General features: G+C 36.0%; 1 protein-coding gene across 1 annotated transcript; it reads left to right on the forward strand.

Annotated features, from left to right (window-relative positions):
- Window positions 1–1,821: 1,821 nt before the first annotated feature.
- Window positions 1,822–13,229, forward strand: LOC110095026 (NEP1-interacting protein-like 1). Its single transcript, XM_020820389.2, has 7 exons — window positions 1,822–1,962; window positions 2,845–2,906; window positions 10,539–10,585; window positions 10,850–11,028; window positions 12,615–12,698; window positions 12,800–12,961; window positions 13,043–13,229. The coding sequence occupies exons 1-7, from the start codon at window positions 1,822–1,824 to the stop codon at window positions 13,178–13,180; spliced, it is 813 nt and encodes a 270-aa protein (XP_020676048.1). The 3' UTR covers window positions 13,181–13,229.
- The last annotated feature ends 886 nt before the right edge of the window (window positions 13,230–14,115 follow it).

A 14,115-nucleotide genomic window follows, 5' to 3' on the forward strand; every position in this document is an offset into this window, starting at 1 on the left:
TTAGCCCTCCACACTGAGTTTTGATGTCCGAAGCTGCTTCCTCTTAGGATCGTTCAACAGCTGCAGCTTCCTACTCAGCTTTTGACGCTGCTGATAACTTATTGAAACCAGGACACTCTAGGTTCATGGGCGAACAGGTGCAACGCCAGCAACACCAGGGCGAGGTGGACCAGGTCTTCCCAAATCCTCCCTGCGCCTGAACCGCTGTGGAGGCTCACGAACTCTCCTGGCAGTGCGAGATCTAACTCTTACAACATGAGAGTGAATAGCGTGTGAAGACAGCCAATAGGATTTCTGTAATTTCATTTGCTTTCCACGTCAGCATGTACTTTCTTGGTTTTTCCACTGCTCTCTCTGTCTTTATATACACCGTGTACCTTGTATTGTGCGAGATCTAACTCTTACAACATGAGAGTGAATAGCGCAGGAAACACAGTACTGAACCTTAGCATAGAGTTTTGGGAGAGTATAATTTTCATAGACACAGGCCTCCTGTACATCCCTGACGGCAGCTTGTTCCACGATATTCCTCACCACAAACCTCTTGATAGCCTTATCCTTGGGACAGCATTTTCCGCAGTTGGAGCAGCGGATAAAGTTGACGTGGCCGCGGCCGTGCTTCTTACGCCCGCCATTTCTACGCTTGAAGGTCATTGCCGCAGCCAATCTGCTCTTTAATTATGCCCTAATTGCAAAACCACTCACCCTCTGCCGGCTGCTCTTTCTTGCTTCGTTTAAGCTTCCTATTAGATCAATGGAATAAAAGATCGAATAATATAAAATCAATGGAATACAAAATAAATGTCCAATCCGGATTCATAGGACGATCGAATGATACCTGCGGAAACAAAAAGTATTATTCCCGAGCGCTGTCGCGGCCAATTATACCCAATGCCGAATCCGTCGGCCCTGAACGCGGCCGTGCTTCTTACGCCCGCCATTTCTACGCTTGAAGGTCATTGCCGCAGCCGATCTGCTCTTTAATTATGCCCTAATTGCAAAACCACTCACCCTCTGCCGGCTGCTCTCTCTGGCTTCGTTTAAGCTTCCTATAAAATCAATGGAATAAGCTTCCTATAAAATCAATGGAATAAAAGATCGAATAATATAAAATCAATGGAATACAAAATAAATGTTCGATCTGGATTCTTAGGATGATCGAATGATACCTGCGGAAACAAAAAGTATTATTCTCAAGCGGTGTCGCGGCCAATTATACCCAATGCCGAATGTCACAAATCAAGTGCTTCTTTGTTATCCCTCACCACATCGCCTATCACGTCCTTAAATAGGGCTTTGGAAGGAGAAAGATGCTCTTAACCATCTATTATTCAACAGAAATGCTTCATTCCCGCAGCCAATAAAGGAGTATATGACCTAAAAAACGGGAAAAATTAGCTCTCTTATGGACTCCAATGAACGGCAGCCACATCATCAATATATATATATATATATATAAACATAATTATATTAATGTGAGCATAAATTCATAATTATTTTTTTTTTTTTTTAGTAAGTATAGGGGTTGAGGTGGGCTAAAAATATAATTGAACGAGTATTCAACATCTATATAACACTACCAAAATATTAATGTTTTCGCAGCAATTTATAGTAGCGGTTTTAAATTAAAACCGCTGCTATAGATAAATATAGACAGCGGTTAAAACTGTTACTAAATTCACTTTTAAAAAATGTAAGCTATTCAAATATTTTGTAACAGCGGTTTGTCAAACAGCTGGCTAAATAGGCCGCTCAATTAACTTCGCCTCTTTTCGTGCCCTAGCCGACTCAGATAACAACTTTGTTTTGGTTTATCTCGCTATGATCGTCCACGTCGAATCAGCTGACACCATTGTCGAAGCCACCATCTTGATGCAGAATCCACCCATTCCGAAGTTGAATCTCGCCGTCCTGATGCCGACGATGAGGGGAGGAAAGGGAGATGGAGATCCGATGCCGTTGGTGCATGGAGGTACTTACGATTTTTGGTGAGTAAATTTCTACACTTCTCCATGGCTCTATTAGCAATACCGATGATTCACTTATATTGAGATTGTTGAGTATGAGATGATAATTATTAGTTGTCTGCGCTTCTCGATGTATGCCGAGAGAGATCAGATTTGGCAATTTTTAATTTTCAGGTATCTCTGTCAGTCTTGCTTTTTCGTCAGCTAGAAGAAGAGTTGTGATGTTTCGGCAGCAAGAGACCTCTAATGTTTCAAGGGGAATAGAATTTGAAATGCTACAAAAATTTCAAGTCTTCCAACTCCTAATTTCTATCTTCAAGATCTTGAGCGTAGGAGGCAAATGTGGGAACTCTTTCAACTTCGGGCAGTCAATTAGGTTCAGTTCAATTAAGCAAGGAAACAAACATCCATCTTCAGCACTACTCCTGCCTCAAACCAATCCTCTAATGCTGGAAAGAGGAGCATTACTAGATATCGGAAGATTATTTGGTAACCTATTCTATCCGCTTTTCAATTGAAAACCTAGGAACGCTTGGATTTTCTCTTTTGGTAGTTTTGCCATGATCTTTTTCTTAAACTCTGTTCTTAACCTTCTTGTTCAGCAGCTTCTCTGTTTTCCCTTCCAGGGAACTATAAAATTCAACATAATGCTCCATATTATTGCTATTATTCCTGCTATTAATTGTTAAACTGATTGTATGTTACTATATAGTAGCGCTACTCTTGTAGCTGTTCTATACTAGTGCAGTATTAGTTAAAATAATAAATTTAATTTTCTTATGGTTTTATAATATTTTTTAGGTTAATCAATGTGGAATTTGTTATATTCTTATGTTTTTCTTAATGTTCACCTTTTTTTAAGCTGTTGCGTTTGCAGAATCCACCTTCTATTCTGACTTTAGCTGTCATCAAACTATCTAGTTGTCTTTGGCTTGGACGGTGTGGGTCTGTAATAGATTGGCACAACACTGGATATACTTTACTTGGATGTCACATGGCAGTAACAATATTATAGTTAAACTTTACAAATGGTAATTGTTGACTTTAATGGCTTGTATATTTTCTCATACCTTCCCTTAACTTTATTATTAAAATGTAATGTCATATGGACTTCTAGGTTTGAGAAATATTTTGGAATGACAGCTAATAGCCCTTATTTCTTTTGCTGCGAGAATGTGTTATTCATTGTAGGAGCATTTTTCGCTTTTCGAAAGGTTGTTCAAATTGCTTCATATAAGCATTGATGGCTTCGTCTACTGATATTTGTGCCTCTATATAATGGGTAGGTTAGCATACGAATGAACTGTGTCTCACACAAGCGGTGAATAGAAAGGCCCAGGATAAAGGCCTCCAAGGAAAACTCCTCTCAATAATTCAATATCTACTCCTGAAATTTTTCGAGCCACAGTAAAAAATCATTGTAAATACTCCCTAAGTGATTCTCTTTTATTCTAGAGAATCCCAAAGAGATGAGAAGAATCCTTAATAATTCTTTGATTGACAACAAATTGTTCAATGAATACTTTGGCCAATTTGACAAAGGTGAAGATTATTCCAGCGGAAGTAAATATAACCATGTTCATACTTGTCCTTTGAGTGTGGTATGAAAAACTTAATATAAGAGCACATCTGAGGCTCGTTGTATATACATGATGGTCCTACAATAATCGATATGCTCGTATGGGTCGGATGTCCCATTATAGGAATCGATGCTCAGTAGTTTGAAGCATACTAGAATTGGGTGTTGAAAGATGGCTTCGGTCTTGGATAATGACTATTGGAAGTCCCACTGATGATAAGATTATCGTATACCTCCTACGGGGAACTCTTCTCAGACTAATCTTTGTAATTCATGATGTAGGGCGTTACAAGAGAATCCAATAATGTGCTATCGAGCTAAGTCCTCGAGGATGTCCAGAAGAATGTAAGGTTGGCAACCTGCTGGCGAAAGATGAGTAGAGCTTATTGTGTCAGCAAGCTCATTGGCTTGATGTGTAGGATGATACATCCTTGGTGGAGAAAGGGGAATCTCAACATAAATAAGTTCAGGTTAAACATCTTTGATCTCTAGTGGATCCCGAGAGAGAAGAATGTCTTCATATAGTGCTAGTGCTAGTCATCGAGTCTCTCGTAGGAGTTGAATGATCTCATTATAAGATTCCACCATCTTCCTGATGTAATCTTCTAAGAAAGGTCATAAAGTTCCTTCTCCAGTATAAAAAGAGGCAGATACTTAGCCTCCATGATTATAGACTGATTCCTGGATTAGTGTAAGTTAGAGAGGGAAGCTCCCAAAATGCGATTATTATGCCTGTTGTCCATTAAAGTGATGCGTAGGATAGTGGGATTGAGATCCCATAGATGGCACCAAATTATTATGGGCTAGAATATACGTGGTGATAGAGTGATAATATTATGTCTTAGCATTATATAGATATCTAGCTCACATACAGAGAGTACAAATTTTTTTTACATGAAAAATGCTAGAAAGTGGAAAAACCACGGGGCCTGGCCTAGCCTAAAATGATTCCACTAGTGTTTGGATAGATTACAATGGGCTGACTCATCCCTAAGGGCAATCAGATTACAAATGCCAATCGTAAGGTTAAAATCTAGTGACAAATAGGGATGATAGTCTAGCGCCACTTGGTCGTATGTTAGAAGTCTGGCATAACTTGAAAATTAAGGTGTTAATTGGTATTCTGGCAAAACTCTAGGGTCACTTGGTGGTCTGATGAAACTCTGGGAGTCAGGTAGTGGTCCGATAGAACTCTGGGCCTTAGGTTGTGGTTTGACAAAACTCCGAGCATCAGGTGGTGGTGCAACAGAACTTCGATGTCAGGTGGTGATCTAGCGGAACTCCTACATCAAGTGGTGGTCTGACAGAACTTTGAGAGTCAGGTGGTGGTCCGGCAAAACTCTGGGCCTCAGATGGTGATCCAACAAGAGTCTGGGCCTTAGGTGGTGGTCTAGTAAGAGTCTAAGTCTTAGGTGATGGTCTGGAAGAACTCCGGGCCTCAGGTGTTGGTTCAACGGGAATATGGGCCTCAGGTGGTGGTTCGGCAGGAGTCTGGCCTTAGGTGGTGGTCCGGCAAGAGTTCGAGCCTTAAGTGGTGGTTCAGCAGGAGTCCGATCCTCAGGTGGTGGTTCAGCCTTAGGTGATGGTTCGGCATAACTTCGGTGGTGGTCGAGGAGGATCTAGGGGCAAAAGTGATCTTCAATCTCTCTCTTGCTCTTTTAGGCCCAACTCCCTTTTCAAGAGGAAGGGGGTATATTTATAGATTTCATAGAGTGGCATGGCCCATAAATAGAAGGAAGATCAAGGGAAAATGGGGAGTGGCTTGGATGGACGGCCAATGTTGAATCCCTTGATTGTGAACCGTTTGCTAGACATTTGATTTTTCCTCGAGATTTGTGTCCAATCATGAAAAAAAAATTATGATGTATCAACAATATTCTTATCTTCGTGTAGATCTTGAGAATTAAATAATTTCATTTTACATAATGTTGCTCCCAATTCTTTTAATAAATATGAACACTATAGTTAAATCCTTGAAGGAAATAGTTGCATTTTACCTTTTAATATTTATTTTCTCCTTCAAAATGATCACAGTAATACCGATTATTATTTTTTCACTTTCTTACACCATCTATGTTAATGTGATTATAATTGATCTTGTTTCTTATTTTGTCTTGTTTCCCTTTAGTGTGTGAAAATGTATTAGAAATCCATAAAGTATCTGACTGCTTTTTGGCCGAAAACTGCATCTCGTTTCTATTGGAAGGAGTGGGATCCGAAAATCTTCTTGGGAAATCTTGATGTGAGGAAGGTGAATGTGAAGGTAGATGTCAGTTTCAATAGTAGTAATTGTTACCTGGGTGACCCGTTTCTTTCTTTCGATTTTGTTTTTCCCATTGGATGGCTCTGCCCTGGCAATTCGATGCTGATTTAAGTCCGCGTCTTTTGACTCATACTCATATTGGTCTTTTTTATGATTTTTGATGTTCTTCTTGTAAGCTATTGATGTGGCCCAATGTGGGGTCTTCTTTTATAACCTACCTCTTTTAATGTATTGGTTTTTTTATTAAAAAAAATAGTAGTAATTGTTTAAAAATAAGTTTATCTTTGAGACTAATTTGTTTTAATACATTTGTTATGCTGATGTTATTTACAGTGGTTTATAGGCGGCATTAACAAATATTTGCTATAATATTTTGGATGTTAGGCTGACATATAGGAAGCTCCTGGAGAAGTTTTGTCAGGTTTAAGCATTCCTTTACTTGAATTTCTTTTAATGCTACCCTGCATTTCTTCAAAATATTTATTATGTCTTATCTCCATGTCAAGTTAGTTATACAATTACTTTAAAGATGTGGGTGTTAGGAAGGAACTTTTATTTGGTCCGGTGTAAGGATGCAAAGGAACATCTGGTTGTAGGCAAAATCCCGCCTATACCGAGGTGTACCGAGTTTTTTGGGTATAGGCGGGATTTTGCCTACAACCGGATGTTCCTCTGCATCCGGTCGGAGGACGTAATAATTATTCGTTAGGAAGGGTGATATAGTTGTGATTTACTTACCAATATTGACAGATATAGTAATAACAAGTGTATATGAATAACATATGAATGAATATAAGTACTGATTGCATATAATAGATAGAATGGATGTAAGATGATAAGATTGATAATATTGACATGTGCCTTTGATTCTTTTTACTAATGCTTGAATGATTAGAGTGCTGCTATTTTACTGATTTACTGATTCTCATGCATGTTATTGATTCCTAGATTTATTGTAATGATTTTTTTTTACTTTTATTATTGGTTATCTTGAGCTTTACAAACGATAATTGATTATTGATAACATTGATTTTTGACTGAATTGAGTATGAATATTGATTCTTCTGGCCTTGTTTTGAAAGCATTGGTGAGTTTGAGTCACTGTTGGGCTTTTTTGTTAGATTTTAATGATTTTATGTCAGGGAAGGGATCAAGACCAGACCGAGCGAGATTGACAAAGATTCTTAGGTCTTTCTATAATTTTTTTTCCTTCTCATATGTGAGCTCTTATTTTAGCTCAAGGGGAATGGGACATGAGTAGCCCTTCTAATGATTTAAAAAAAAAAAGGCCGAAAAGGATGATCATAATGGGCTTCTTATTAGGCCCACTAAACTGACAGGCAAGAAAGAAGGCCTGCAAACCCTTACACTTGGACTCCTAAGAAAATTACTAATTAACTCAAAAATTAATTAAAATTCACAATTTTCTAAATCCTTTATGTACAAAAAAATTATTAAAACATTTTCATTTAAAATTTTCAATTAAAAAATAAATTATTTTAATAATTTTAAGTTTGATTTTAAGATAAATATAACATATAATTAATTAAAATTGTATTAATCTTATAATTAATCTCAAAATAAATTTAATAATTAGAAAAATAATTTTTAAACAAATTTTAATAAAATATTTAGACTTTTTTTTGTTAAAATTATCAACATCATCATTATTATTATTTTCATCAGCTGAATATCAACTTGTATTTATTTGCTTTCAAACACTTGATGTCAACCTATCTTAGCCTCTAAGATTGTTTTCAATAGAAAGAAACTAATAAATGAATACATTTTTAATGATAAATTAATTTTAAATGAATGCTCTAACTTTTTTTTTTAACATTATAAAACAATTTATCCGTATTCTTATAGTTCCAAGTTATTTAAAAAGCAGCACATGAATCCTAAAAATAATTATTTCATAACTTATATATTTTCATCATATTTTTATATTTAATATTTTTATTTTATTTTTTACGAGATAAATATCAAAATGATTCCCCAATTTTTTAAAGTCATATTTTAATCATTTTATTTTTAAAATAAGGATCTAAATAATCCATTAAATTTTTGTTTGAGATAGCTTTTCTACTTATTTCTAAAGTAATTTTTTAATATAAAATTTTGATTTAAACCACTGAAAAGGTAGTATATATAAAGCTGTTTCAAATGAAGTCTAAAGATTAGTAAGTTAAAAGGACTATTATTTTTAAATCTCTTTATTTTATTTTTCAAAAAATTTAATATTTTCTTGTGAAATTTGGAGAACCATAAATAGGTTTTTTTTACTCATGAAAATGTCAAAATATTTGACCTTCTGAAGATCCTCATTAATGCTTCAGTGGTCTTCATATTTGTTGACAAGGAACATGTCCCTATCTTTAATCGTGAGTCATCAAAAACAATTAATAGAGCAGTCAATGTGATGTTATTACAAAAGAAATATGAGAATTTGTTTATATAAAATATTTTATCTTCTTCTCATATATTCTTACAAGTGTCAACAAGTCATTAATTAGGGTTGGTAAAGAAACAACAACAAAAGCAGGGGTGGAAGTGGGAGGAGGAAACATGTGGTGTCGATGGCTTGTGGGAGCTTTGTTTGAAATGTTTTCTTTTTTTGGGACGGGATAATCTATTCGCGGTCATATTCATAGGAGATGTATGGCGGCGTAACTAATCTCTCGGTGATCCTATCAGCAACCAGCCCATAGGTGCAGGACCTGCAGCTATTTTCTCCCCACTTAAGGGGTCGCACTGCATGAGAGAAGAATCGAACATGGGTTGCGGGGTTCCCAACCATGCTCGCCCACGAACCCACCTAAGCTCGGTGAGATTTTGTTTGAAATATAATTAAATAAAAAATTTTGATTAATTTTTTATTTGGTTTGAAGTTAATCATATCAATGTTTATTTAGTTAGGGTTTAGGATCCCAATTATAGAAAATTTATGATTGGCTTTATTAATCAATGCTCCTAATTCTTCGATTATGTGGTAGGCTCGGATGTAATTGAGCGATAATTAGTATGAATGAAGATGAGATCTATATAGACAAACTCTTATCAACATTGAAGTTCTTCTTTCTTGAGATATTCAATTAATGTAGTGTTGTGGATGCATACAACATCAATCGCACATATGTCAAATTTTAACTTGGCATATGTTGTATGTGTCAATTATTTCGAAATATAGTATGTCATATGATAGATGAATACCAATGTAGGTCGGAAGGACCAAAATATACAGGAGACCTAAGTTAGAAAGATCGTTGTATGGTGATGTAGGTCGGAATGACCATAGTAGGCGATGAGGGTCGGAAGGACTATAATCGGCAAGAGACAGAGGTCCGAAAGACTGTAGTTGATCGAAGATCGGGGACAGAAAGATCGTTGTAGTAGGGTGATAGTCTAGTAGAACTCTGTGCATCAGGTGTTGGCCCGACAGAAGTTCGGGCCTCAGGTGGTTGTCCGGTAGAATTCTAGGCCTCAGGTGGTGGTCCGGCTGAAGTCCGCACCTCAAGTGGTGGTTCGGCTGAAGTCCGGGCCTCAGGCGGTGGTCCAGAAAAAGTTCGGGCCTCAGGTGGCGGTCCGGCGGAAGTCCAGGCCTCAAGTGGTGGTCTGGCAGAAGTCTGAGCCTCAAGTGGTGGTCCGATAGAAGTCTGAGCCTCAGGTGGTGGCCTGGTGAAGCACAGGGCCTCAAGTGGTGGTCTGGCGGAATTTCGGACCTTAGGTGGTGGTCCGGCAGAACTCCAACGGTGGTCGAGGAGGAGCGAGGAGGCAAGAGCGATCTCTGATCTCTCTCTTGCTCTCTTGCTTGGAGCCTCCCTTTTAAGGAGAAAGTAGAAGTCTATTTATAGATTTCTGGAGTGGCATGGCCCGTAAATAGGTGAGAGAACAATGGTAAATGGGGAGTGGTTGGATAAACGGCTGATAGGTCTTAATGATGTCGGAATTTGACGATCTTGGGCTCGTTGGATTTGTCTCGTTGAGCCGCTCGATTTGACTATAAGCACCTAATGTTTAGAAACCCTTTGGTATTCCATATTGTAGTTCGAACCTTCCAACAACTCTTCGGGTCCTTGATTTGGACTCATTTGGGCTCGGATTGAATCGAATTTGGTGTCGTTGGGTTTGTATTTCTGAGACGTTCAATTTAATTATAAGTTTATTGAAATCAAAGTTTGGATAGTCCCTATTTTAATTTCGGAAGTTTCCAACTTGATTTTGCTTCGAGATTCGTGCTTGATCAAGATAATTTTTTGATAACGTATCAATAATGAAGGCGAAAAACATCATTGTAGCCTACTATCACTACTCATCATTGCCAATAAGTCAATCATCCATCATCGTCAATAATGTGGATGACTTTTGTTGTCAACAAGGTAGACATACGTTGTCACCACTAATGTTGATGCCCACCATCATCATCAAAGTTGATACTTATCATCATGACCATAATTAATGCCTGTCTTTATATTTGTCAGTCTCCACTCCTAATTAAAAGAAAGATAAATCATATAAATAACAATATTAAGACTTTAAAATTGTTACTTCTATCATCAAAAATATTTTTCATAGTTTATATCGACTACATTATACTCAGGGGTGGAACCAATTTAAATTTTGAGGTGGGACAAATACAATAAATAAATAATTAAATATTAAAAAATAATATTATATATCTATATATTACGAAAAGTTTTTTAAAAAATTTTAAGCAAGAAAAATAAAGAAAAAAAAGATTCGCCTGGGTTGTAATTTGCTTCGTTTTAGCACTTGGTTAGTTCTTGTATTCATTTCTTTCAGGCTAAAAATCATGTTTTGAGTTTCAAAATCGCGTTTTGATTCCATCAGCCTTTAATTGGAACTTATTCAGGGGACGAATATTCTCAGATCTCGATGAAAGTTCGTTTTTTGTATGGATTTCCTACTTATCTGTAATGCGGGGTTTCAGTGAAACTGTCTGAAATTTTGCAATAACTAGTTTGGTTTCTAGTTCACTATAGTGAAGTTCTTATTCTCCTTATTTATTCTTCGTTGCAGTGGGGTATTTCATAGGTGCATTAACCGGTGGTCTTATAAGCCTTGCGACCGAGTCTGGATTTTTCCAGGGCGCAGGAATTGGAGGCATATCTGGAGCTGTCTTCACAATTGAGGCTGCAGAATCTGCTCTCACCATTTGGCGTGCAAATGATTCTGTGATTTGGAGTATTCTTTACATGGTGCGTTGAAGCAGACTTGTTTGATTTAGGCTTCGTTTGGGACGGCTTTCTTGATGCTTCTTAAAGCAGCTTTCTAGTGCAAAAATTAAAATTTTTATACTAAAAAGCTGCTTTAAGAAGCAATAAGAAAGCAGTTCCAAACAAAACATTAGTTAGATGGAATTTCGTTTAACTTTAGAGCATTTGAATGAATCTGTAGTTAATCCTTTTAGAAGGGCCATAACACAGTTGTGAGGCTTTGGTGTGCTTTTATTCAACCTCCTTGAGTCATATTCTAGTTTTAAGGAATGATTTTAATCAAATGCAACCGTGGCTCCCTGTAAATTTGAAACATTGGATGATCATATCTTGAGACGGTCTGATCCTTGCTCAAGATCAGCTCAATGCCATTTGGTCTGATCTCGAGCTCAGCCAGGGTTGATTGAATCTTGAATCAAACCTTCCATTTCCCATTCATGTTGTTCTAGGCTTGATTAGAGCCTATAGCCAATCTTTAATTTTATGGAATTCTGACCCTCCATAAATGTTTGTCAACTTAAATGCATCCATCTATGTGGATATGGAACATGCATGCATGCTTCCATGTGGATATAGATTTCTAACTGCATGCATACGCACATCAATTATTTAAGTATTATTTAATCAAATTGGAACCTGTTCTCACAATTGATACTTTGGATTATGGTTGTGGATGTTTCTATATTAAGCTATTTTATCTAGCTCAACCATGCTTGATCAACCCTTTCATGAACCATAAATTTTGATTTATGCTCAATTAGAGCTATAACCAATCTTTGTTTTAATGAAAGTTTTGGTCTCTAGGACAATTGAGTCAGCATGCATGCATGCATCTATGCAGATATAGATTCTTAAATGCATGCAAAGGCCATTCATCTATTTGATCTATGCTATTGTTAAAATCACATGATGTTTTATTTGAATGATTCACTTAGGAAAACCAATGACCTTTCAATACTTTATATTTTTATGTTTTTAATAGATAAATATGGTTACTATACTTTTATTAAAAAGACAGTTGACACTCACTTAGGCTTCGTTTGGGACGGCTTTTTTACTGCTTTCTAAAACTGAGTTTTAATACAAATTTTTTTATTTTTGTACTAAAACTCCGTTTTAGAAAGCAATAAAAAAGCCGTCCCAAACGAAGCCTTAGAGTAAATCATGATTATTTATCCATTTTTCACTTTACTACCATCCTAATGCACTTAATCAACAACTAAATTAAATCCATTGGAAAAATTCATCCTTAAATTGTAAAGAATTGGTATCTTTTATTTTTGATAAATAAATTATATATAGAAAGAGAGAGGTAGAGAGAGAGGGAGAGAGAGGGAGATTTGGAAATAAGTGTATGCATATTCATTCATACATGGGCTCATGCATTTCAATTCAATCTTGAGCTAACTCAAATAGGGGTTGGCTTAATTCCATTTAATTTGAACCAAACATAGCTCATTAGTTGACTTTGATTTCAACTAATTGGTTTAAAATCTAGCTTGATCAAAGACAAATGTCTTCAGACTCCAAGTGAAGTTAATAGCTTTCTAATTCATGTATGTTGGCAGATGGACATTATCTGCAGCCTCCTGAGTGGAAGACTCGTCCGCGAGAAGGTTGGACCGGCTTTCCGCAGCGCCGTTCAAAGTCAGGTACCCTCTTATTTAAAAAAAAAATTATCAACAGAAGAAGAAAGTAAGGATATTAGTTTTTTGAAATGTTGCCTGAAACTTCAGTTAATGAACAATTGCAGATCAGTGCTGCTTTCTCACCCTTAACTGTGGATTTTGACATTTTTGAAACAAGTAGTTCATATGGAATGTCAAGGGACTCAGTACAAAAGCTTCCCAAAACCATCATAACCAAATTAAACAAGTCCGATTTCTCTGGCATTTGCTGTGTGGTTTGCCTTCAGGTTTACAATCTATTCTTGAATTCTAATGTGATTTGGAAGAAACCCAGCATTCAAGATGTGATTTTTTTCCCCCTTTTTCAGGACTTCAAAATTGGCGATTTGGCAAGGATCTTGGTTTGCTGTCAGCATAGATTCCATTTATCCTGCATCGACAATTGGCTAATGAGGCAGAGCAGTTGCCCGCTATGCAGACAGGATTTCTTGAACTGTTCTTTGTAAATTATCTGTATAACACCCTTTCTTTGTATACCTTTGTTTATTTTATTTTGTTTGTGAGTCAGGGTTGTGGTTGTAGTAGGTTATTTCGGTTTCGTTTGGGGGACTAAAGCAGCTTTTTAGTACAAAAATTTTAATTTTTGTACTAAAAAACTGTTTTATGAAGCAATAAGAAAGCCATCCCAAACGAAACCATATCAATTTCATAACTTTAAATAAGGTCTTAGACTGCTAACCACCATAATTTAAACTGGTTGGTTCCTCTTGTATGATAGTCGATAGATAATAAATATTTTCCGGTCTTTGGTCTGTGATATTTTCAGAATGCTTTTACATTCAAGTTGTTAAAATATCAAGTTGTCCAGCTTAATTCATGTCATATGAAGAAACCATTAGAGATGAACCAGAGATATTGAAGTTATGAATTCTTCTGTAAAATCTCCATCATCATAGTATTTTATATTTAATTATATGTTATTGTGTATACACCTAAAGTGTTATATTTTATCTTAAATAAGAGTGATTTTTTTTATGTAATTTAGATATTTAAGTGTTATATAAATAAATATAAAAAATTTAATATTTGATATACAAATATATAAGAATTTTGTGGTATATATGTATAATTTATTTAACAATATAAATAATGTGTTCAATTAGTTAAAAAAAAATTCTAATATATTGATTAGTTTGCCTATCCTTCAAAATCATATTTTCTTTTAAAGCTTGATTTGATAATTATGCACTGATATGTCATTGGAATAGCGATATATCATATGAATTGAAGGGGTAAATGACAAGTATACATTATTGCTCTTTAGATGGCGATGAACATTATATTGTAAATAAAATTGGGAAATATCATTTACCCTAAATTTTGAGAAGGGGATTGATCAAAGAAGGATAAAGTTAATGAAAAAAAATCTTGCCCTGAAAAG

The sequence above is a fragment of the Dendrobium catenatum genome, unplaced genomic scaffold, assembly GCF_001605985.2.
Source record: "Dendrobium catenatum unplaced genomic scaffold, ASM160598v2 fragScaff_scaffold_1595, whole genome shotgun sequence".
NCBI classification, from domain to species: Eukaryota; Viridiplantae; Streptophyta; class Magnoliopsida; order Asparagales; family Orchidaceae; genus Dendrobium; species Dendrobium catenatum.